The sequence below is a fragment of the Sciurus vulgaris genome, assembly GCF_902686455.1.
Source record: "Sciurus vulgaris genome assembly, chromosome: 4".
NCBI lineage: Eukaryota > Metazoa > Chordata > Mammalia > Rodentia > Sciuridae > Sciurus > Sciurus vulgaris.
The window spans coordinates 72,682,050-72,705,833 of NC_136464.1; the positions used below are offsets into that span (position 1 = coordinate 72,682,050).

The 23,784-nt window shown below is 32.9% G+C and overlaps 1 protein-coding gene across 1 annotated transcript in view; it reads left to right on the forward strand.

Annotated features, from left to right (window-relative positions):
• PCDH15 (protocadherin related 15) overlaps positions 1 to 23,784 on the forward strand; it is a gene marked incomplete at its 3' end in the record, with an annotated part of 922,351 nt that overhangs the window by 643,677 nt on the left and 254,890 nt on the right. Inside the window, exons 14-15 of the mRNA XM_079136109.1 lie at positions 15,233 to 15,426; positions 20,087 to 20,219. Of these exons, the coding sequence (XP_078992235.1) occupies positions 15,233 to 15,426; positions 20,087 to 20,219 (327 nt within the window). The remainder of the gene's footprint in view (positions 1 to 15,232; positions 15,427 to 20,086; positions 20,220 to 23,784) is intronic.

The window sequence follows — 23,784 nt, forward strand, 5'->3', positions numbered from 1 at the left end:
AGTTTGGCTGCCATTGGAGAGAGGGAATCTGAGTCATGTAAAATATACTTTCCTTTTACAAAGTCAAATATGTGTTGGTTTATTCTTGATACCACTTGTTTTGAAAGCTTTTCTGTATGTTTATAATGTCACTTTTTTCTTATATAATAGCACTTATGTTAAAGATTCTTTTCTTCCCTGTCACCTTTCCGATCATGTGTTTGACAGAAATTATTCTGTTTATATCTTGTGCTCTGCATTTTTCAGAGTTCATAATCTGGAACAAATTAAAATCTTTATTAATGAATCAGTATACCAAGTAATTTAAGGAATATCCTGCATTACAAAGTAGTTTAGACTTGGCCATTGTAATTAAAATGAGATTTCTTAAGAAGTATTTAGAACCAGGTCCTAAAATAGATGTATTAAGGCTCATGAGCTAGGGATAGATGGAAACAACTTTGAGGAAATCCTAAACTGATATAACGAGAGTGGAAGTTGAACATCACAGAGTACAATAGCATTGGAGTACTTAAGCCCCCATTTCCAATCTCAGAATCTAAGTAATGAGAATAGATGAAGCTCTACAAAATGATTATCAAGTTGCCAAAGAAGCAAGTCCTCCAAATTCTCAGACAATATTAGAAATAAAGATTCCTTGCTTTATTCTTATCTTTCTTTGAAGAAGAACATTTAGATGAGAGATTTGTCTCCAGTAAAACCCTTTCTGATGGCTCATAAGAAACTAATTATGATGTTATTGTTACTAGTGTCTATAACTCTTTCTGAATTATATATTTGAGAAAAAATTGCCAACCACCTACTCTACAAAGGTGCCCATCATCCTGAATAATTCTATAATATGCTGAACAGAAGAGAGTTAATCAGTTGTCTGTTATACATTTTAAAGCATTGATTGTTTACATTAAGGCCACAGAGAATAAATCTTGAAAGAAATAAATCTCCAAATTTCAATTTGCTTAACCAGCAAGAGTAGTATTTGGTTCAGCCTTGACTATGACTGTCAACCTTGAGATCCTTGACAGGGCTTACCCAGCTTCAAGTTTATTCACCTGTATGTAAGGATACAAGACAGGCAATAAATAATTTTACAGCAATAACAGTGAACATCTTGTCACCTCTAGATATCACATTTTATGTCGTTTAAGTCATAAGAACTCAGAATGTGTTGCCCCTTTCCTATATATTTTTAACACTGGCAATCCCCAGAATATATTTTGTCCAGTAAGGAAATGAAATTCCCTATACAAATCAGATTAATCATAATTTTTCCTAAATTTTCTTTTATTCCTTTAGCATTTGAAAATTGTTTAATTCCTTTATCTTCTATTACTTATAAATTTCAATAATCTTTGATAGAGACATTTAACCGTGAACATAAGCATTCTGAATATAAGTTAAAATATTTTTCTGGTGAGTCTGTCTCCACAGATATGACCTTGTTTAAGAGTTTTAGGTGCCTTTCTAAATAACCTTTCTTGCTTAGGGATCAATATCTACTCAAGTTTTATTTTTATCTAAATGCATAAGTAAATTTTAAAAACCTTTATTACAACATAAAGTTGAGGCAGAGAGTTTGTTAAGCACTAAATACTTCACTTAATATTATCATGTTTTCTCAATTTTCCCATCAAATCAGCTTTTTCACAGATATCATACATTTTCCCCTACCAGAGTAGTCATTAGCAACAATCAATCAGACAATTCTGACCAGACCCTCGGTAAAAATGTTCACTAGCCAAAACATTGGAGTATCATTACAGTATACCAACCATTTGTCTCTTAGAAAACACAGCAAGCATTATTAATCTGTCCAAACCTCACCAGAGGTACCATGGAGAAGATTAGTTTGTTTTCTTTTGGTTGCTTTGCTTGTGTAATATTGGAAATTGAACTCAGGGCCTCACAGAGACTAGGCAAGCATTCTATCACTGAGCTGCACAATTGGACAAATAATTTTGTTTTCTAATTAATAGAACTATGCCTGTGAGAGAACACTGAGAGCAACCATACTTACAAATGACATCTTGTTATAATTTAAACTGGCCATAGTTTCCACATGTGTTCCTTCCGGACTTGATTCTCCAATGGAACCACCTGCAAACTTTTAAATACATCATATTATATTGGTCATTCTTGAGTAATGCCAGCTTACTGAAGAATATTATTCCCTATTTTTCTTTTTAATTTGGGTTAAATTTAAGTGGGTTTAACCAACTAACTCCAGTTCACAAGTCTTCAGATTTCTCTTAGCTCTTTAGTTCCAGGGTTGGTGAGCTGTCACAAGATTACCATCACCAAGTACATTTGGTATGAAAGTAATTTAAGTATGCTTTGTATACACAAAAGTATTGTGTCTCTTAAAAACTTGTACTTTTGGGTGTATTCAACTTCTGGGTGAAGTTCATCCTGAATGTGCCAAAGACTTCCCATAGAGATTCCTAGTGAATTTCCAGAAGCAAATCATCTGTGATATGAGATCATTATGTACTTCACTATGCACCTTCTTGGGCCTGTTTCTAGTTTTCTGAATATCTGTTTATATTCAATCCCACCCTCCACCACGTCTGGTGAGTTAAGAGAGTTATGGTACTGGGGCATTGGTGACAATATTTAAGTGATGTCATTCTGAAACATATGTATGTATATGCAAGCTATAGCTGACTGCCATAGAATATTAGCTAAGGTCAAACTAGTATTTCTCTTAAGACTTCAAGTATAATAACAGGAAAATAATAAGCAAAAAAGATCAAAATGACACATGTGAACCTAATATTCTGGCACTTCATCAAGGGACATACTGTTGACAAATGATCTCAGAACTCTCAGGTATGTCTTGTACCTTCATTTATTCGAAAGTCAAATCTGGGCACGTTTCCACCATTGGCCATGACTTGATGCTGCATATGAAAGGAACAGCTAGAAAGGTTATGCTTTTGATCTGCAATGTTTTCTCACAGGAAAATATGAAGACATTTTCTTGGAGTCCCTGTTTATGTGTTGCCTATTCCATATTCCACATTTTTCCACCCTGTTTGTTATTTGTCACTATTCTTAACAAATCCAGTCTTCAAGGGTATAGTTGTTGATTTTATTCTGTTTTCTACCTGTGGAATTGCTGCTTCTTGCTTGCCAACCATTACCATTTTCCATTCCCAGGAAAAATATCTAAGTTTAAAAATTTGTCAAGTAGTGTGAAGCTGATAGTCAATTCCTAGAATGGAGAGAAGTAGAGCAAGATATAAAAGTTTAAAAGAGAAATATTTAAACAAATAATCCTTGAACTGAATTTTGAAAGTACTTAGGAAAGGAAGAATAAAGGAGAAAAATGAAACAAATAATGAAATAACATGAATAGTTTGCCTGAAAGTCTTCCTATTAATGCCAGAGAAAAGCAAAGCACATCATGTGTGAGGAAAATTTTCTTTGTAATTTTTGAGAGCCTTCCTCAATTATAATTTATATGTCCTAAAATTCATCTATGACTTTTAGTAAGTTTAGACAGATATACAACGATTACAACATAGGTCCATACATTTCATTTCATCATTGTAAAATGTTTGCTCATTCCCACTTGCATGCAATACTATCTATAGCTCTTAAGTAGTCACTTCTGTGGTTAAAACTTTGTCTTGGCTACAAATTTAAAAATATAGAATCATATTATATTAGTCAGCTTTCTGCCTTGTGCCAAATTTCTAAGAAAATGAATTTAAAAAGTAGAAAAATTTATGTTGGCTCCAAGTTTCAAAGTTTCTGTCTACTTGACTCTGTTGCCTTTGGGCTTGCAATGAGGCAGAACATCATGGGAAAGACCATGTGTCAGTACACTCTCTGCTCACCTCAAGGCAAATGGGAAGCAAAAATAAAGAGAGAATGGGCTGAGATCCTAATAGCCTCCCTAAGGGCACCCCTCCAGTGACTTAACTTCCTTCCACTAGACACCACTTCCTAAAGGTTCTTCCATCTCCCAACAGTGCCATAAACTGGTGATCAAGCACTTAGTGTATATGCCTTTGGGAGATATTTAAGATACAAACCATAACACATAGAGTATGTAATTTTCTTTTTTCTTTTCTTTCTTTTCTTTCTTTTTTTTTTTTTTTTTTTTGGTATGCCTTCTTTTACATAGCATAATGTTTATATGGCTAATCTATATTCTGTACCATGAACCAATCCTACATTGTGTTTCTTTGAATTATGAAATAATATTCCATGATATGAAACTACCACAGTTTGTTTATCTGTTCACCAACTGTTAGATATTTAGGTTGTTTCTAGTTTTGGAGAGTATAAATAATACGGCTAAGAATATTCCATTGGAATCTCCTTATAGACATTTTTAATTATTATTTTAATTATTTATATTTATGAGGAACAGTGTGATAATTTGACAAATACAGCATTTAATGATCATATGTCTTTATGTATAGATACCTAGGAGTAGACTTGCTAGGTTTTATTGTAAGCATATTTGCTGAAGGTTTTTTTTTCTTTTTCTCCTCTCTCTCTCTCTCTCTCTCTCTCTCTCTCTCTAAGTGCTGAGCATCAAACCCAGATCTTGTGCATGCTAGGCAAGTGCTCTGCTGCTGAACTTGAACCCTACCATATGTTTAAGTATTTTAAGAAACTACCAGATTACGTTTCAAAGCCATTATACCATTTTACATTTTTATCATACACTCACTGGCACTTAGTATTTTCAATTTCTTATTAAATCTACTATAGCAGGTGCTTGGTAGTATCTCATGCTTTAATTTTCATTTTCCTAAGAACTAATGACATTAAAACACTTTCAGGTGCTTATTAGTCATCTATATTCTTTGTTGAAATATCTGTTCAAATCCTTTGCCCATTTAAAAAAATTGTTTATTTTCTTCGTATTGACTTAAAAGTGTTTTGTATGTATTATGAATACAAGTCCTTTATCAGATGTATGATTTTTCTCTATTTTCTAGCTACCTCCATTTTAGTATTTTGGAAGAGAAAACATTTTAATTTTGATGAAGTTTGATTCATCTTTTTCTTACATTTGTGCATTTTTGAAACCGTTGCCAACATAAGTTTTAAAAAATTCTTCATGTTTTATATTCTGCTGGTTTCATAGTTATAGATTTCACCTTTATGTCAATTAACCAGTTTGAGTTAATTTGTATGTACTATATGTTAAAAGTCTCAGTTCATTTATATTTTTAATTATTTTTGTGCACAATTGTCCCAAAAGTATTTATTACAAAAGTTGGCTTTTCCATATAGAATTACCTTTGCAACTTTTTTTTTTTTTAAATCCAAAAGCTATAAATGTAAAGGTTATTTCTGGACTTTTGTTTTATTAATCTATATGTCTACCTAATTCCATAACCATGGTACACTAGTCACTTGTAGGTTTATAGTATATTTTTTTATTAATTATTTTTAAAAAAATGTTTACAGACTGCATTTTGAGTCATTGTACACAAATGGGGTACCTCTTTTCATTTCTATGGTTGTGCACGATGTAGATTGATACCATTCGTCGTGTAATCATACATGTACATAGGGTGATGTCTGTCTCATTCCACCATTTTTCATAGGTAGTTTATGTTCTTTCTCATCATCTTTCCTAAAAACACTATGACTGTCCTCTGTCTCTTAGATTCTACATGCATTTTTGGGACAATTTGATAATTTCTTCAAAAAACCTGATGGAATTTTGATAAGGTTACACAGAAACTATAACCCAATCAATTATGAGGAATTTGCATCTCAACATTATTGATTCTTTCATTTAATGAAAACCAGTGTCTTTCAATATAACTTTTAGTTTTTATCAGCAATGTTGCATATTTGAATATACAAATCTTACACTAATTTTTTTATTAATGTTATCCCTAGATATTTTATCACTTTTGATTCTACTATGAATGGAATTAATTTACTTTTGGACTATTCACTGTAAATATATAGAATAAAATAGATTTTGGTTAATCTTATGAATAGTTCTAACAATTTCTTGTAGATTTCTTAATATTTTTCATAGATGAACATGTCTTCTGTAAAGGATGATAGATTTACTTGTTCCTTTCAGTTTTGTGCCTTTCATTTGTTCCTCTATGACTTTCATTGTTCTGACTAGAACATCCAGTATAATGTTGAATAAAGCTGATGAGAGCATACTTTTCTTATTCCTGATCTTAGAGAAAAAGTACTCAGTCTTTCACTGTTAAGTGTAATGCTAGCTGTAAACCTGCTCATAGATGCTTTTTATAAAGTTGAAAAAGTTCCCTTCTATTCCTAGCTGGTTGCGAATTTTTATCACAAAATGAACATTGGGTTCTGTTACTGATTTTTCTGTTTGTTTTTTTTTTTTTATAAAATTATTATGTGATCCTCTCCTGTATTTTACTGATATGATAAATTACAAATATCTTTTGTCTTCATTTTTCCTCTATTCAAAGGATAGTTTTACTGGATATAGTATACTGGTTGACAAGAGATATTGGTTGGGTTTGTTTTTTCTTCTGAACTGTGAATATGTTATGCCTATGCCTCCTAGTCCACCTTGTTTGTGGTAAGGACTTGGCTGCAAATCATATACTGTTTCTGCTTATAAAATTCACCTTTATTCAAGATGCTTTCAGAATATTCTTTTTGTCTTTCTGAACTTGACGAGACTTGATAAGTCTCAAGTTGTGAACATTTTTGTGTTTATACTATTTGGAATATTTGAATTCTTAGATCTTAACAGAGACTCTCTTCTTGCCCAAACCACTTAAGTGCCTCTGATATTTTTTTGCAAGTGAACATTTCCTATCTTCTGCCTGTCTAGCCCAGTTTTAGTAAGAATCCCATCATTTTAAGGAGAATCTCCCATCTTTAATAACTGAACAAGTCACTCTTGTTATCTGATAACCCTTCCCAGTCTTTAGCAAGGGTTCTGCTAAGTTGTTTTAGCAAGAAGTTCCCAATAATAGATACCTTATATTAATAATTTTCCATGTACTGAGCCCCTCACTCTGCATCTTGGCTCTATTGGCTACCTCCTTCTGCTGTCTTCACTGTATTTGGAATTGAATTGAGCCTCCATTTCTCTCCCCTATTGTGGTAGTCTTGACACCTACCTGAGTAGTCCTGAATGAACTTTTCCTCATCATTTTAACAGGTATCAGCATAATCTGTTCCTTAACAATATTCAGGATTTATTTTTTTGTTTGTTTAAACTGGACATTATAGTTACTCTGGGTTTTGAATTCTGACCCCAAGGAATTTTTTATATAACAATTCTGGACTTCATTTGCTTACTCTGTCTTCTTTCACTGTTCAGCTCCTAATGTCTCAGCACAGTTTTTGTATTGATTCTTATTTTCAGTCTACAGCCTGGGTTTTTGGTAAGCAATTTCTGCTTTTGCTTAGCTTAATGGCAACCAGTGATTTTAACTAATGTTTATGTGATATACCCAAATCACCATTGGCAAAGTTCTGTCTCCAATATGCTTCTCTTTGCCACTGTAAAAGTGGATTTTAGTGAGGATGTAGTGGTGGGACCAGATGTGTAGTATAAAGGAAGGAAGAGAATTTTGAATTTGGAAATTAGACAGTTCTATGATGAAGTAGATAAAAACAAGAAAGCAAAATATAAATACATTTATTCATAGGGGGAAATGCTGTTTCTTTTTTCTCATTCTAACTTAGTATTTTTAAGTTTTAATTTTAAGTTATAGAGTTTCTGCATAACTACTATGCAAGTGTTTTCATTTTATGACTAAATTTTATATTAGGCAATAACATACATCTAATAAAATCATAAAACAATAGCATGTTGATGTACTAATGCTTGCTCTGTTAAATTAAAATAAAGTGATACTGTTTGAGAAAATTTAAATGTCACATATTTTTCAATGTAAAAGCAATTCTGCAACCTGTTACACAAACCTTGAAGAATTATTTTTCTTATACTTTTACAAATACCCAAACAGGGGAAAAAAAAAAAAAAAAAACCTTAGTAAATGCAAAATACAGAATAACAGGAAGCAGAATGACTTATTTGGAAGCAGATGGAAGTCAATGCATAGAAACGCAATACAATTTTTTTTCCTACTGTTCCTGAAAATTGAATCAACAAAGCCCAGACAAGATCTGAGATTCTGGGAATAACAGTGTCTCCTCAATGACTATGCCTTCAGGAAACCCCTATTCCAGATCTACTGTCTCTACCCTTTAAATTATCTAGGTGAAATGCATTGGAAGGTAGAACACAAATCCCTTATCCCACCCTAGCCTGACATTCTAACACTGTCAAATTTAGTCAACAAACATTTAGAGTATGCAGTTTCTAGAACAGAAGAAAATTCCAAATTTGTGTCTATATGAATCAGAAAATCCCTTCCCATACCAACAGAAAACTGTGGTATGAATATAAACTATTTATATCACAGAAACAATATGGCTTCTATTTTTTAATGTTTGATTTTATTATTTATGCTGTTGACCAAAATTTTTCTGTCTCCACATCCATTTTATCATCTAAATCAGGTGTGAATGTTTTGGTCCATATTTTGGAGACCAGTAGAATTCAACCATGATTTTCATAATATATAAGAACCATTAAAAATATTTGACCTAGCCGAGTGTGGTGATGCATGCCTGTAATCCCAGCTGCTCAGGAGGCTGAGGCAGCAGAATTGAAAGTTCAAAGCCAGCCTCAGCAATTTAGCAAGGCCCTAAGCAACTTAGCAAGACCCTGTCTCAAATAATAATAATGGTAACAATAATAATCATCATCATAATAATTGACCTCTATCTCAATGTTTTTCTCTTGCAGTCTTTTTATCTAAAATCATATCACTCTCTTCCAGTTTCTTTGCCCTCCATAAATACACACACACACACACACACACACACACACACACTCATACATACACACATACACAAACAGAAAAATCAAAAAAGGAAAAGAAACTGCAGAGACAACCATACATAAGTATCAAATGTAAGTTATAAGTTAATTCTTTGAGTTTTAAACTCTGCTGCAGTGTTTTCTAAACTCTCTTAGCACAAGCTTGCCTCCACCGATCTCAGCAACTTCACTGCATGCTACTCTTTCTCCAATTCATCATGTTCAACCTCCCTGAAAATGTTTTAGCAGAACCTTGTATTGCTTAACAACGGGAATAGTTTTGTGAAATGCTTCGTTAGATGATTTCATCACTGGGCAAACTTAGAGTATACATAATCAAACCGAAATGTTCATCACTCAATGTAGAATCAAAAGACAACATAAACAAGACATTTGAAGCTGCTATTGGCACACAGTGACATATTCTTTTGCAGTAAATGTTTTTACAAGTAGATGAAGTACATTCTAAAACAATGATGAAAAGTATAGCACATAAAATAAACACAAATCAGTATCAGTCACTTATTACCATTATCAAGTGTTAGGAACTAAGGACAATAGTATATGCTATACTTTTATACAGTAGGCAGTGCAGAGCATTATTTACCACAGCACCACCCCTAACGTATGAGTAATGCATTGCATTTCAAAGTTATAATGCCCACAACTTCACTGGGTGATAGGAATTTTTCGGCTCCATTATAATCTCATGAAACCACCACTGTCTGTCTAGTCTGTTGTTGATCAAAACATCCTTACTCCGCACAGAACTGTACTTCATTCACATATGCCCTTCCCTTTTCCATGAAATGCTCTTAAACCATTTTCTTCAATCATCTCATCTTTCATATCCTATCTTAAGTGTAACCCATGCCAGAAAGGCTTTCATGGCTATCTGATCACTCACTCATGGTTCCTTAGGCTCATTTTTTAATTGTACTTGTCACAACATGTCAATATGGATTTCTTTGTTTAGTATTAAAAATCTCTCTCATCTGGCAGTAAGTTGCAAAACACCATGTATTAAAAGTCCAGTATTATTTACCAATTTTAACTTATACTTTATTCCACCATGTTGCCTGGGAACACTGTAGGTGGCATTAATTATTTTTAAGTAAATGTTTTTCTACATATTTTTATCTGAATTATGATATCTGGCATTAATACCAAGTGGTCTCTGTAGTTTACTTCTATAACTCTTTGGAAAGATTGCAGTATTTTTCAGGGTTTTTTAAACTCAGATTTACATGCTGTAGTATACGATCAATTCAAAGTGCACTTTGCTTATTCAACCTCATTGTAAAATAAGCCAAACTTGAGCATTCATGGTTTTATCTTCTTCTAAATATATCAAATACTACTCAAGTGGCTCTAATTTTTCTTTTTGCCTTTCTGATTCAGTCATCCTGAATAATAAAGAGATATTGAAAACATGTTTTAAAAATTGTATACTTTTACAAAAATGACACATTTTAAAATACGGATAAGTCTTCAATTTAGAATTCAAACAGAGAAAATCGTACAGAAAATGGTACATAGAAAATGTTTATTACTTCATTATCATTCATTTAATAGTTCATTATGATTTTTGGCAGGTAGGTTTTGGGGATTGAACTCAGGGGCACTTGGTCACTGAGCCACCTACCTAACCCTATTTTGTATTTTATTTAGAAACAGGGTCTCACTGAGTTGCTTAGTGCCTCGCTTTTGCTGAGGCTGACTTCGAACTCGCAATCCTCCTGCCTCAGCCTCCCAAGTCACTGAGATTACAGGCATCATTTTGATTTTTATACAAAAGCCACACTACTGACTTAATAGTAAAATCTTTGCCCATTTTATATGAATAATTGTACATTTCTCAAAGAGGGCATGTCACTCAGCTTTGCTAATACCTGACAAGAACCACTTAGTGGAGGAAAAGTTTATTTTGACTCATAGTTCAGAGGATTCTGTCCATGGCAGACTGTCTCCAAGGAAGAAACATCATGGTGGAAGAACATGACTGAGGAGAGCGCCTCAGCTCATGGCACCCAGGAAGGAGAGAGAGAGAGAGGAAGGGATAAGGGAGAAGGCAAATCTTAACAGGGCATGCCTGCATTGACCTACTTACTCACACTAGGTTCCACTTCCTGGTAGTCCATTCTACTAGCAGTGGATTAATTCATCTGTGAGATCAGAGCCCTATTGATCGGATTATTGCTGAAAGCCCCACCTATGAACCTTGCTGCATTGGGGACCAAGCTTTTAGTCCATGGGTTTTGTTGAGGGAATCTCAAATCAAAATCATAACAGATGGTTCAACACATAAGTGATCACATGGCACTACATACCAAGATCTCAAATCATAATATTCCTACACAGATAGTTAAAAAACAAAATAAGAATAAAAAATCATTAAATCATTTTCTACAAAATATAGTATTCTTGTGTTTGAAGTGACATAGGTTCAAGTTAAATTAACTTTTTAAATTAAATTCTGATGCATATATCAAGGAAGTTCAATAGTAAATTTGGCTTCCAGAATAATTGAAAACCATGTTATCAATGATATTCTTCCTATTTCCTGGAATGGTTTCATTTCGTGAGAAACTTTGTCTTAGATAGGTACCTGAAGACAAGAGGAGCAGCAGGAACATTGGTGAGTCAGGGCCCAAGTCTCACTCCCATCACTGGAGCTGGGTCAGCCCTTGTGAAAGTGATGAATGGCATCCCAATGGAAAATGGGAGGTTTTTACTGGAAGTAAGGGTCCAGGATACCCAGGAAGCAAAAACATCAAATGATCAACACACTCATTTTCAGCTAAGCCATACTTATTTCTAGTGAAAATATGTTTATTCATGTTAAGTACCATGTTCACATTCTTATACTATATGGTCTTGGTACTTTTTCAATATGAACTATGACTTTAATTCTATCCTTGTGTTTAAGGCTACAGATGAAATATTTTGTTCATTTTGATTCAACTTTCTTTATGTCATTCATTCTTTCACATAAAATTTTAGCATTTCTCAGAACCAGGAAATAACACTTGAAGACAGAAAAACTACAGCTGGAAATAATAAGGGAACAGGGACAAATCAGGGTTTTTTTTTTTTTTTTTTTAATTTCTTCAAACTGTGAGGGATAACAGGAGGCATCGGGAATATGCACATTTTAGAATATTAAGAAGGTATCGTGGGAGGATAAAATTAAACTTCATGAAAGGAACTGTGATATGTCATGAAAAATAAATGTCATTGAAATAAAACAATTAAAAACATGCTTAATATTATTTTCATCTGAGAATTTGTAAGCAACAATTCATCTTCTCTATGTAAATGAGTCCAAATGCTTTTAATTTAGAAGGAAGATACCCCCACCAATTAGAAATGAGCTTCATATACCTCCACCTCACTGGCATCAGTCAGAGTCATTGAGTTGTAATTGAATAAAATCCTCACCATAATTAGCTGCAAAATTAGCATCTAAAGCTCTATCCACCATCCTATGATAGACTGCGGGGAGCCATCCATGGCTTTATGAGAACTGAGCATAGTTCAAGCCATTAACCGCGAATATCTGGCCTCAGGAACTCATAGTTTCTAATGACTGTTCCAGAATGCCTGACTCATGCAGTTATCCTGCGTTAGCTAGCAGCTCAAGTTTAGATTCAAGCATCAGATGTGGGAGTGACCTGCTAGAGCCAAAAGACTTGCTTACCTCTACCCCCCATCCTGTTTTTCACAGAAGCTCCCACTGGTTGCTTTTGATCTGTGTCACTATAAATAAAGCAAGCAAACCTGAGCTCCTTCCTTTGTTAGACCCAGGCCCTTCTGGACAGCTCAATCAGCAGGCCCCTGCTCTAAGAAAATTTTGTCTTCTGTCTTTATTTCTGATAAATAAATTTCATAGCTTTTATTTTGCAGCCAGTCCATCCCTCTGACAGGAACCCTTTTCCTTACCCATGTACAATCTTTGTCGAGAATAGACTACAGAAGGAAAAGTTTACAGTAGTAATATTGAGGCTTAAAAAAGTGCCTTGGCTTGCATGAAATACATTATTATTGGTTGGGTATTCAGAGTCAAGAATCTCAACTCCCTTTTCTTACCTTGGACCATCAATGATTTCTTCAAAATTATGTTGATTCTTAAACTATTTTTTATTATTTAGTACTAAGAGACTGAAAAAATAGTAGAAAGCTATTTAACTAACCTAAATATAGAATTCATTTTTGGTTTATTTTTTAAACTTTCCACCTGCTAGTAGTTTCTGAGGAACTAGTTGTGTTCCCTGAATATGATACCATAACTGTGGTTGGCTGGCTGCGCAATTTTAAGGGTGTTTCTCTTGCCTGTGCTTCACAGTTCTGTGCGGTATTTACAGTACTTCCCAGATGGGTGCCTTCCTCAATTTAATTATCATTCAGCTTATCTTCCCTTCCAACCTCATTTATGAAAATGTTAAATAAGACCAGCCATAATACCCATGTCCCTGAAGCACACTCCTCAACACCTCTTCTTAACTTGATGTGTTGCCATTTATCATTAAATTCCTTTAGCCAATTTAAGTCCCAGGAAGAATGTTAATATTGAATCCAATTTGAGCTAAATTTTAATTAAGATTTCCTGAGACAATTTTCTTAAGTCATTTACTATAATCAAAATTGATATCTCCTCTGCTACCCCCTCCCTCTAATTATCTAACTTTATCCACACACAAAAAAGAATGTATTTGTCTGACTTGAACAGCACTTCATTAATATACATCATTCATTTTGGCTGTTTCTGTGAATAGTTTCCTTCTTTTTTGCCTTAAGGTCTATGTCTGTCATTTCCATGTACATCCCAGAATTATTTCATGAAATGTCTTCTCATCTGGCAGTCACATCTGTCCACCCTAAAGTATCCAGTCACAGGATTTAGCTGTATTAATCCCAGTCTCTCAAATTTCCTTTTATCTTCTCAATTATTTTTGCTGCTGCTATTTCTGTGTACAATATCACTCTAAATGCGATATATAGTAAATTCAGAAATAGAATATGCACCACATATCCCTGTAATCATGATGGGGTGTGGTATATGAAAAGCTTTATTTACATTTCTGGGGACTATTAAAAATGAACCTTCAAATGGCCATTAATTACCATGGCATTCCCTGAAACTGAGTTGAAGTTTCAAGGTGAATGTGTACATTAAAATGGTATCAAGAAAACAGTGTGCCCCAGAGCATTTCTCAGATTCCCAATGGAGTCTAAGAAATATAAAAAACTACTACCTTTATAGAAGCAAAACATGGGATTAGAATCACATAAGAAAAGATAATTAAATAAGAAAGTGATTTCTACTGGTTGTTAAAATTATGTATGCTTTCTTAATTCAGTGGAAATATTTTGTCTTCTCCCATGCTTCAATCTCATCCATTTTCCTTCCTATGCAAATTCTGGTATGAAGAAAACTGAAAGTTGTGTGACTGTTTGTGAAATGCATATTATATTTCCAACTAGAATTCTATTTTCCCTTCTTTAGTGTACATATATGTATCAGGAAATCAAGAAACCTTAGTTAACATAATCATTATTATTTAATGTTTTATGGGATTAATATTTTCTTTTCATATAGTAACCCAAATATACTGTTTTATTAGATAGTCTTTGCCTCAAAATGACTATAAATATGTGCATATTAGCCCTACCTATGTTTAGATACTCATGCAGTATCCATTCAGGGGCTCTGAATATTTCTTTTATCTCAAAAAACTATATCCAGAGTTGCATTGACTTTGATTTTCTGCAATTAGAAACACAGCTGTTCATTTTCAATACTGCAATGCTGTAGGCCTTATCAGTCTTTTACACATCAGTGTGATCAAGATTATAAGACAGAAGAACATTAAGAATGGAAAAAATGAGAACAAAAGGAAGGTTGGCAGTAATAAAGAGCACTTTGCCTATTTTTTTCCTGATCTCAGACTATAGAAATATGTGTTTATGTGTCAGGAACAGAAGATGAAATGGAAAAAAAAAAAAAAACAAAAAACAAAACTTTTCTACAGGATATTAGAATTTATATTAGGGGTTTTCTCTGTTTTATTTAACATAAAGATAGTCTTCAAGATTCAAATGTTTTCCCTCATCACTCTCACAAGAGAAGAAAAACCCCTTTGCCACTGTGACTTTCTTCAGTATCCTAACAGAATACAGTAGCTTCAAATCAACAAAACAAGAGCATATATGCCAAGAAAAGTTTCTTCACTTATGTTTTGTCTTTAAAAACAAGCTCCTTGTGATTTGCGAGAGAGAAAAAAAAAAAAAAAAAAAATGACACAGTGGTGAAAAGTTGAATCCCAAGAGGATTTATGTTGTGATTTTCAATTCCAGCTCACTGCAGTCGACGCAGATGAAGGGTCAAACGGGGAGATCACGTATGAGATCCTGGTTGGGGCTCAGGGAGACTTCATCATCAATAAAACAACAGGGCTTATCACCATCGCTCCGGGGGTGGAACTGATAGTCGGGAGGACTTATGCGCTCACGGTCCAAGCATCGGATAATGCTCCTCCTGCAGAGAGAAGGTAATTTATATTAGAACCAATGCAGTCTTTTGTTGCTCCCGTTTAGCCCCATAATTAAATTTAAGAGGCTCAGCAAGCATACTTTTATCCCATAAACATCTAAATTAGAACAGAAAATCAGAGTAAATGCATTCTCAGAAACTGCGTATTCTTATTTGGTTAAATTTTGGGAAGAGGACACTAAAGTCAAGATTAAACCACAAAATAATTATGAGTTCACATATGAAGAAGGATGAAAGTCTCTGTTCTGGAGAAGAACTGGAAAATATCAGAGGCATGTTTCCAATATATTACTCAAAACAAGGCTGCCAGTGGAAGACTCTTCTTCAAAAAGAGTCACAGATATGTCAGAAACATGTAATGTGTCAAGATTTTGAAACCACCTCTCAGTGAATAATTATTAAAATTTATATGTAAAATATAAATGTAAAACAATATATGTATATATATACACACACATATATATATATATATATATAGTTTTCAGGTGTACATACTACAGACCTACATACACACACACACACACACACACACACACACAGAAGTTTAAAATTTTACTAATACAACTCTCTTTTCAGTTCCCCATTTGAGTTACCTCTTAATAATGAATTATTTCCAATTTTCAATAGACATTTCAAAAAATATGAATGTATATGACTACACTTTTACACTTTGTTGGGATATTTATCTTTCACAATTTATCATTTTTTGGTTTGTGTTTTCATATGAATCCTGAATAACTTCCTCAAATTTTTTCACAGCTATTTACTGTTTTTTCATATGTATGTGATTCTGTTTAAGAAGGCAACTTTCAATGGATTTTCAAGTTTCATTCTTTTATATTGACAATAGAGAAATAAATAAGTTGAACATGTAACACTTTGATGAATATGTACAAGAATATAAATAAATTCTCAATGGTGAGACAGATGAGCACTTGCAATTGTAAATTTTCTTGATAACTGCTATGTTGCCAACTATAAAATGTATAGTTTAAAATTCCAACTACAAAATCTAAGAATGATATTCTATATGATTTCCCTAGTTGTTATTAAGCATTTATTGTTAAACATTGTTATTCATATTATGCCAATTCCATGGGTAAAATATAGTATCTATTTTTATCCATGTGATTATGAGTGGCCTTGAGTATATTTCCTGTTTAAGAGCCAATTCTATTACATTTGCTGTGTATTCTGGGTTCATAAATTTCATTTGTTTTTCCATTGGTAGGTTTAGCCCAATTTACAATTAGCCTATATTTTCTACTACTGCTTTTGTGGATTGCAATTGTTCATGTAAGTTTAAACCCTTGTTGCATTTGGGAATTATTCTAGTTTACAGTAGGAGGCATTGATGCCACCATTTTTTTTCAGTCAACTATCCTGCTGTCCCAACACAACATATTGCATAATTCATTTCCTCACTGATTGCAGATCAACATTATAGCACATGTTGATATTTAATAGAAAATTACAGTGTATATTGTACAATCCTCTAAATGCCAGCAATATTCTCTCATTACTGATTAGTATTGCAACATGACAAAAGTTTGACTTTTTATCTCTTTCATTTATACCATTTCCAAAGTTAAAGCAACTTAGGTCTATCTTTTCACCTCCCCTTTATTCATGTTTTATTTTATTCTTAAAATATTTGTTCTTGGTAAAGTTTCATTCCTGGTATAAATAATTAAAAATGGTGACTTCATATTCTGAACCCAAGACTTGAAATAATTTATGTCATTGTATAATATAAATACGATGGTCTGTTACAAACCAAGAATGTTTTATATTCACACACATCAGATAAGTAAAAATTCTCTAATGTGTTTCCTAAATTTGTTCTTGTGAGATAAAAGGACAAAGTTTGTATGCTAAGTCTTGCTTTTTTAGTCTGTTTTTGCTAATTAACTTTGTAACCTTAATTCAGTCACTTACTATTTCTGATTTTTAAATAACCTTTTATGAAACCAGCTACCCAAATTAAATGATGTAAAGTCTTTTAAAATCATAAGATTATAGGAGAAATACATTGTCTCTTTTGTTCTACTTTGAACTTTAATACCAAATGTGAAAGAATAGAGTATAACGGTTTTCATTTTTGGAAATGGAGATTTATCTACATCAAACCAGCTATATAAAAATAAAATTTGGTTATATGAATGTCCACTTTTATGCATTTAGAACTGGATATAAAATGTAAATATAAAATGCTTACGTAAAATATTCATTTACTTAGTGACTGCTGTGTTTTATTATGAGTTTAAATGAGGATGTTTAATTACTACTATTTATTACAGCATTCATGTTATCATTATATTGTTAATACTTTTGGAATTCAATTTAGGAAAGCCAACTCTGACACTCTGTTGACATCAGTGATAAAAACAAGTTATTATTTTAAAAAGCAAATAACCCTCAAGATAGTGTTTATTTAAACACATTGAAAGGGGAAAGTGCTAGGATGTTGAAATTGAAAATGTAAGATCTTGAAATGAAATTTTTTTCCAAAACTCTAAAATCAAAGTCCAAAAAGGAAAATAACACAATTAGCAAAAATAGCATTTAAATTATTTTAGAAAGTAGAAAATAAAGGAACAATTAAGTGTCGGTGAAGGAGACAGTCACATTGGACAAAAGCCTCTCTGTCTTCTGCCCAAGATCACACAGTGGCAGCACCAAAAGTGTAATCTGCAAATGTCTGAGCACAAATCCTGGCCTCAATATCACTCATCTATAGTTACTAACCATAGTGTTGTAAGACATAGTACACATAGAGAATAATTCGTCCAATGTTACAGAACATATGCATAGAGAAGGTGCAGTTAGGAAAAAGGAAAAGACATAAAATCACTGAGTGACCTGATAAATAATACACTTAAACCAAGATTCTCAAGGTAATATCAAGGAAAATATACATCCTGGTGCTGCTATTGAGTCCCAGTCACCATCTAGGAGGATATTAGTTCTACCTCCAAATGAAATCCCATTGTTCTCACCATGTCAGAAGTGGGAGTGTCTGTAATGTACATTAGATTTTGTAAATTTCTATTATTTTACTTTCAGATGAATATAAGTTTATAGACAACATTCATTTATTTTAATTTATTTTAAACACTGCACTTAAAGGCTAAATTTATTAACATTTTAAATTATTTCATATACATAGTATATATAAGTACAACTATTTTTATTAATTCATACATTCATATATTAAATAATTAATATAAATATATAATTAATTTTATTAATTAATTATATATAATATAAATATATAATTAATTTTATTAGCAGAGTTTAATAGCAAAGTGTTAACTCAGAGGCAATAATGAATATAGGCACCTTATTGATTACAAAAGTCTAAAATTTGAAATGAATTTACTTTGCAACACTATTTCAATAAATGGAAGAATAAAATGATCTGAAGTCACTTAGCTTTACAGAGATGCTTGATATTCTATGGCTATCTATCTACTGAGGATATGCTCAGAAACGACTTAGATGCCAGCATATTACAAAGTGACAAGATATAAAACCAAATCTCAGTGCTCAAGATCTGTGTTTCACTGAAAAGTTTTTCAAAAAGTAGAATGGCTTAGTTAATCTGAGAAAAATGTTTTTGGTGACCATGTCTTTCAATTGAGCACTTAATAAAGACTTTGGTCCTACTTCAAGAAAATTGTAGCCCTCAAACAGAAATGATAACTATTATGTTTTAAAATATAAATCATGATTTTGTTAAAATAATGTTAAAACATAAATTTCAGGTAATGTTGGTATGTTTGCATAAAATACATACTCAGTTCAAGATAGAGGACTAGCATTTTATAAATTCACACAAGTCTCATTTATATCTTAGCCAGTGTTTCTTTAAAAACCTTGAATATCTTGCTTCTTCAATTTTCATTATGAAAAAAAATCAGAGTTCAAGAAGTCAAAAACATTTCTGTCAGTGTTAATTCTTTTATGCTTATAATAATAAAGTATTTTCCAATTATTCAAGAAAATTATTTGTCAAGAAAGGCATTAATTAAATCAATTTTTTAGTTTTTCATATTATACTCTTTTAAAGAGACAGTAAAACCCATTTAGTTTTGTTTTCAACAGTTTTATATGAGAATTAATTTATGATCTTGACTTGATATATACTTGTATTAAGTCACTTGTGTCAGCTACAGAACTAATAAACACAATCCATAATTTGTTTTTGTGCGTTATTTTAATCAATACTCTCTCTGCTGGTTTAATAGGAAGAGAGCCCTAAGGACAGCTCCTGTTACCAGATGTTTATAGAAAGCTTTTTACTATTAAAAAAGCATTAAAAAATAAAGTCAAAAGTCAAGGCATGTTAACTTATTAGCTTTATTATGTAGCTATTACTTTTTAATTTATACTCATCCAAATGAAAAAAAAAAAAAAAAAAAGCAAGTCCTGAAACAATTCCTTTCCTTTTTACTAAGATAATTTCATGGAAGTGTTAGAAGTGTTATGTTTTAGAGGTAGCTTTTATTTTCCCATCCTTTCAAGCTGATTTTACTATTTTCTACAAAGTTTGAAATTTTTTTGTCCTGTAAACCCATCGAATGGTAAAAGGTTCAGTTTATCTTTAAATGCTATGTAGATTTTTAGACATCGTGTTCACTTCTCCTTCTCTGTAGGCACTCCATCTGCACAGTGTACATTGAAGTGCTTCCTCCAAATAATCAAAGCCCTCCCCGCTTCCCACAGCTGATGTATAGCCTTGAAATCAGCGAAGCCATGAGGATTGGTGCTGTTTTATTAAATCTACAGGTATGTTTGACCACACACACACACATACACACACGTACACACACTCACACACACCTTCTAAAGTGACAAGCCCGAAGACTAATGAGTTTATATTTGTTCGTCAGGGTTTGGGAGGCTGGATTGCATGCCTACTTATATTCTAGTGAATGAAAATTCCATCTGGAAAGGAAAGCAAGCATAATATGGATGGAGGGCTTGCACAGCTCATCTATTCTATTGATTGCCACAATTGAAGAACTAATGTTTGGCTGGCAGGGATTAGCTGCAATCATTACAGGAGAAAATGAAGGGATTGGAAACATGCACTTGAATATTTTGCACTCTGCAACTAAAGAGTCTGCAGCTGACTATTATTTTTGGTCTTGTGTGTCTTTGCCCAGCTGGATTTATTTTTGCTACAACATTGTATGGGGAAATAACCTTAGATTCAAAGGTCGATGATAGGCATTCTGACTCTAAAGGAAACTCTATTCTAAGACTGTAGGCTAGTCTTATAATTACTGTGCCTCGGTGTAATTCATTTAGATAAAGAAGGGTATGCTTAGCTGAGGTTTCTATTTGCAGTTCAAAATTCATGGGCATATGAGTTACTACCAAGATGATATCTTGGTTTTTACTATTTATGTATTCCTGACCAAAGCACATTTGACCAGTTAAGGATGTATCTTTGAATATGCAGCTCTGGTTTGTGCTATATATGGTGTCAATAACTGTCACTTGCTGCAACAATCATAAGAACCATAGCATGACATATTGTTTTACCAATGGATATTCAGAGGACAGAATTCATCTTTTCCTGGTGTTGCATGGAAATGGAAGGATTTGCAGATATGAGAATTTAGGGAGCTGGCCCTTAAGATTAGGAGAAATTTTCATGTAATGAAAGCAGGAAAATCCTAGCATCAATCTAGGAAGTGACATAAGGTACAGTTTCATCTTGCTCAAATCCATTTGAATACTGGCGCGTTCTCATTCCAATCCTGATTACATATCAGTGAAGATTATTCCATAGAATTATTCCATAATATTGAAAAGAATATAAGAATAGGGAAATACACCAGCCTATATTCCCGATGTGGAAAGTGAACTTCATAAAAAATAATTGATGCTTAAGGTCAATGGACTGAGTTTTCTGCACTTCTAAAACAGGTTCCCTTTCATTATATTTCACTGGTTACCCATGGCTGGCAAAATTTGTTGGCTTTACCAGGTACTTCTCTGTGGCTCTCCTCAAATATTTATTTTGTTGCTCTTCTGCAAGTGATTAGAGTTTGTTTATTATCTATTTACTATTAGAACATAAGGTAAGCAAAGTTGCATGAAGATAAAAATATTAGTAATAAGGAAATTTGGAGGATTCATTGGGTGAATTTAAAGAAAGAAAAAAATACCACTTCTTTAGGATGGAAAAAGCAGCTGGTAAAATTATTATAATGACATAGAATTGGAAAACTTAATATTAAGAAACATGAATGTAATAAAATAATGAAAATTTGTTTCTTTATATTCATGAGGATTCATTTATTGAAACAAAAAGGAAAATAAAATAAATCTTAGATTTGTAAGATTCCTGTCAAGAAATTATATGTTTTACCTTTAAATCCTCTGTAACAATGTTCCTTTATATAATTTGACTTTCTATGAGGTAAGCCATAATTTTGCTCATAAGGTGGCCCAGGTTTTATTCAATAAATCCCAGAAAGATCTAGGAAGCATATTATAGGAGAATAATGCTAGCTGTGAGTTAAAGATGAAAAAGAGTTGGCCTTTTCATATCTCAGATTTCTCAGGCACAAAGGCTGAAAAAATACTTACAATGACATTTCTATTCACCTTTTGTGCTGCTGGTAGAAGCAAAAGAAAGGGTGCCAATTGCATTGGTAGTCATTATTAGAAAGAATGAGGGTGACACCATCAAGATATTTTTTATAGGCCACCAACCACCCACTTTTGTTCATGATCAACTGAGACTGAATTTAAACTAGTGACCTAAAAGTAGAAAAACTTCCATCAAATTACTCTTCCAAAGACTTCTAATACAAGGATGTGTTAGAGGCTCTCTGGTTGCCTGTCGCCCCTCTAACCTCATCAGTTTCTCACGTGTGGTACCACTTTGCTGACTCAATGCTCAGTTTAGAAAGATGAAAATATATAAGACAGCACTGGGCTGACTCCAAAATAACCTTGTTTTGACTGAGATCAACATGATTTCTTTTTCAGATAACAGTTCCTGTTTCTCTCCCCACCTGATTTTAAGAACCTTCCTTTAATTCAGTCCAAAAGTTGTTTGGCAGGCTGCAATTTTCCTCTTTGTGTTAGTACTGTGTTGATGGTTACTTAACTGATGACATTCAGCAGAGGAAAATGCTAACCACACCTCTGCCCTCTCACACCTCTCTTATTGACCATGGCAAGTGTTAGGTGGGATTTGTTTTTCTTTTAGAGCTTTTCAAATATTGCTCATAAGCATAATTGTATATAATTCAGAACTGACAGTGAAACCTGTTACACTGATGTGCTAGAGGCCCACAGTCATGGAAGCTAGTCTTGTGCATCTCTTCTTAACTCAGCTTGACTTTTCCCAGAGTGGGCATTTTTTATGTCACAGGAATTGGCAAGTGCAACAAATCCACTCTTGAACTTATTCACCAATTTTCCAGATGTGAATCTAATTTCTTAAAGCATTTAAGTCAATAAAATGTATCAATGACAGATTCCTTCCTCTTGGTCTCTCTAAAGTTTTTATCTATTTTAATCACAATAAATAGGATACAGTGCTACCAAGGAATATTATGTATTATATTCAAATACATATCTTTGTATTCCTAACAAGAACCATTGTTTCCCTCCCAATTACTTCTACACATAGTTCACATTCTGTTCCACTCACCCAAACTCCATTAGCATAATCCTCTTTTTTAGACATAAAATTTCCCTGTCATCATCATTATCCTCAAAATATAAATAGCTAGCCACTTCATGTGATACTTAACACTGAGTCAGACACTAAGTTCCTTACCTTAAATTCTTTACTTATTGTTTCCCTAAGGATAACTAGGTTTTATTAATCATACACACACCCAAACTCAAAATCTCAGTTATTTATAACTGAAAGATTTATTCATTATAGTACATATCTATCATATATCCATTCTAGTTCTTTTTTTTTTCTCTTGAATCATTTTCACTTCCTTCAGTATGATGGAGCTGCTTATTTCTAGGAAAATATTCTCATAGCAAACAAAAGTATAAATTTTTAAAAAATTCACTTGATTTAGTAGAGTTTGATAACAGAGTTTTTAACAAGTTTTCTTGGTTCAAATTCTTTGTTTTCTTTATTATAATATGTCTTGATCATTTACTTTATTCTATTTCCAAGTTTTCATTTATAAGTTGTGATATATTACTGAAAGCTGGCCACATTAGCATGCTAAAAATAACAGTTATGACCTCTAATATTTGTATAATACATTATTTCATTTAGTCATGACCCTGACCCTAATAAGCAGATAGGTTTTATCTGTTATCTAGAACATGAAGAAACTAATACTCAGAAACAGCAAAG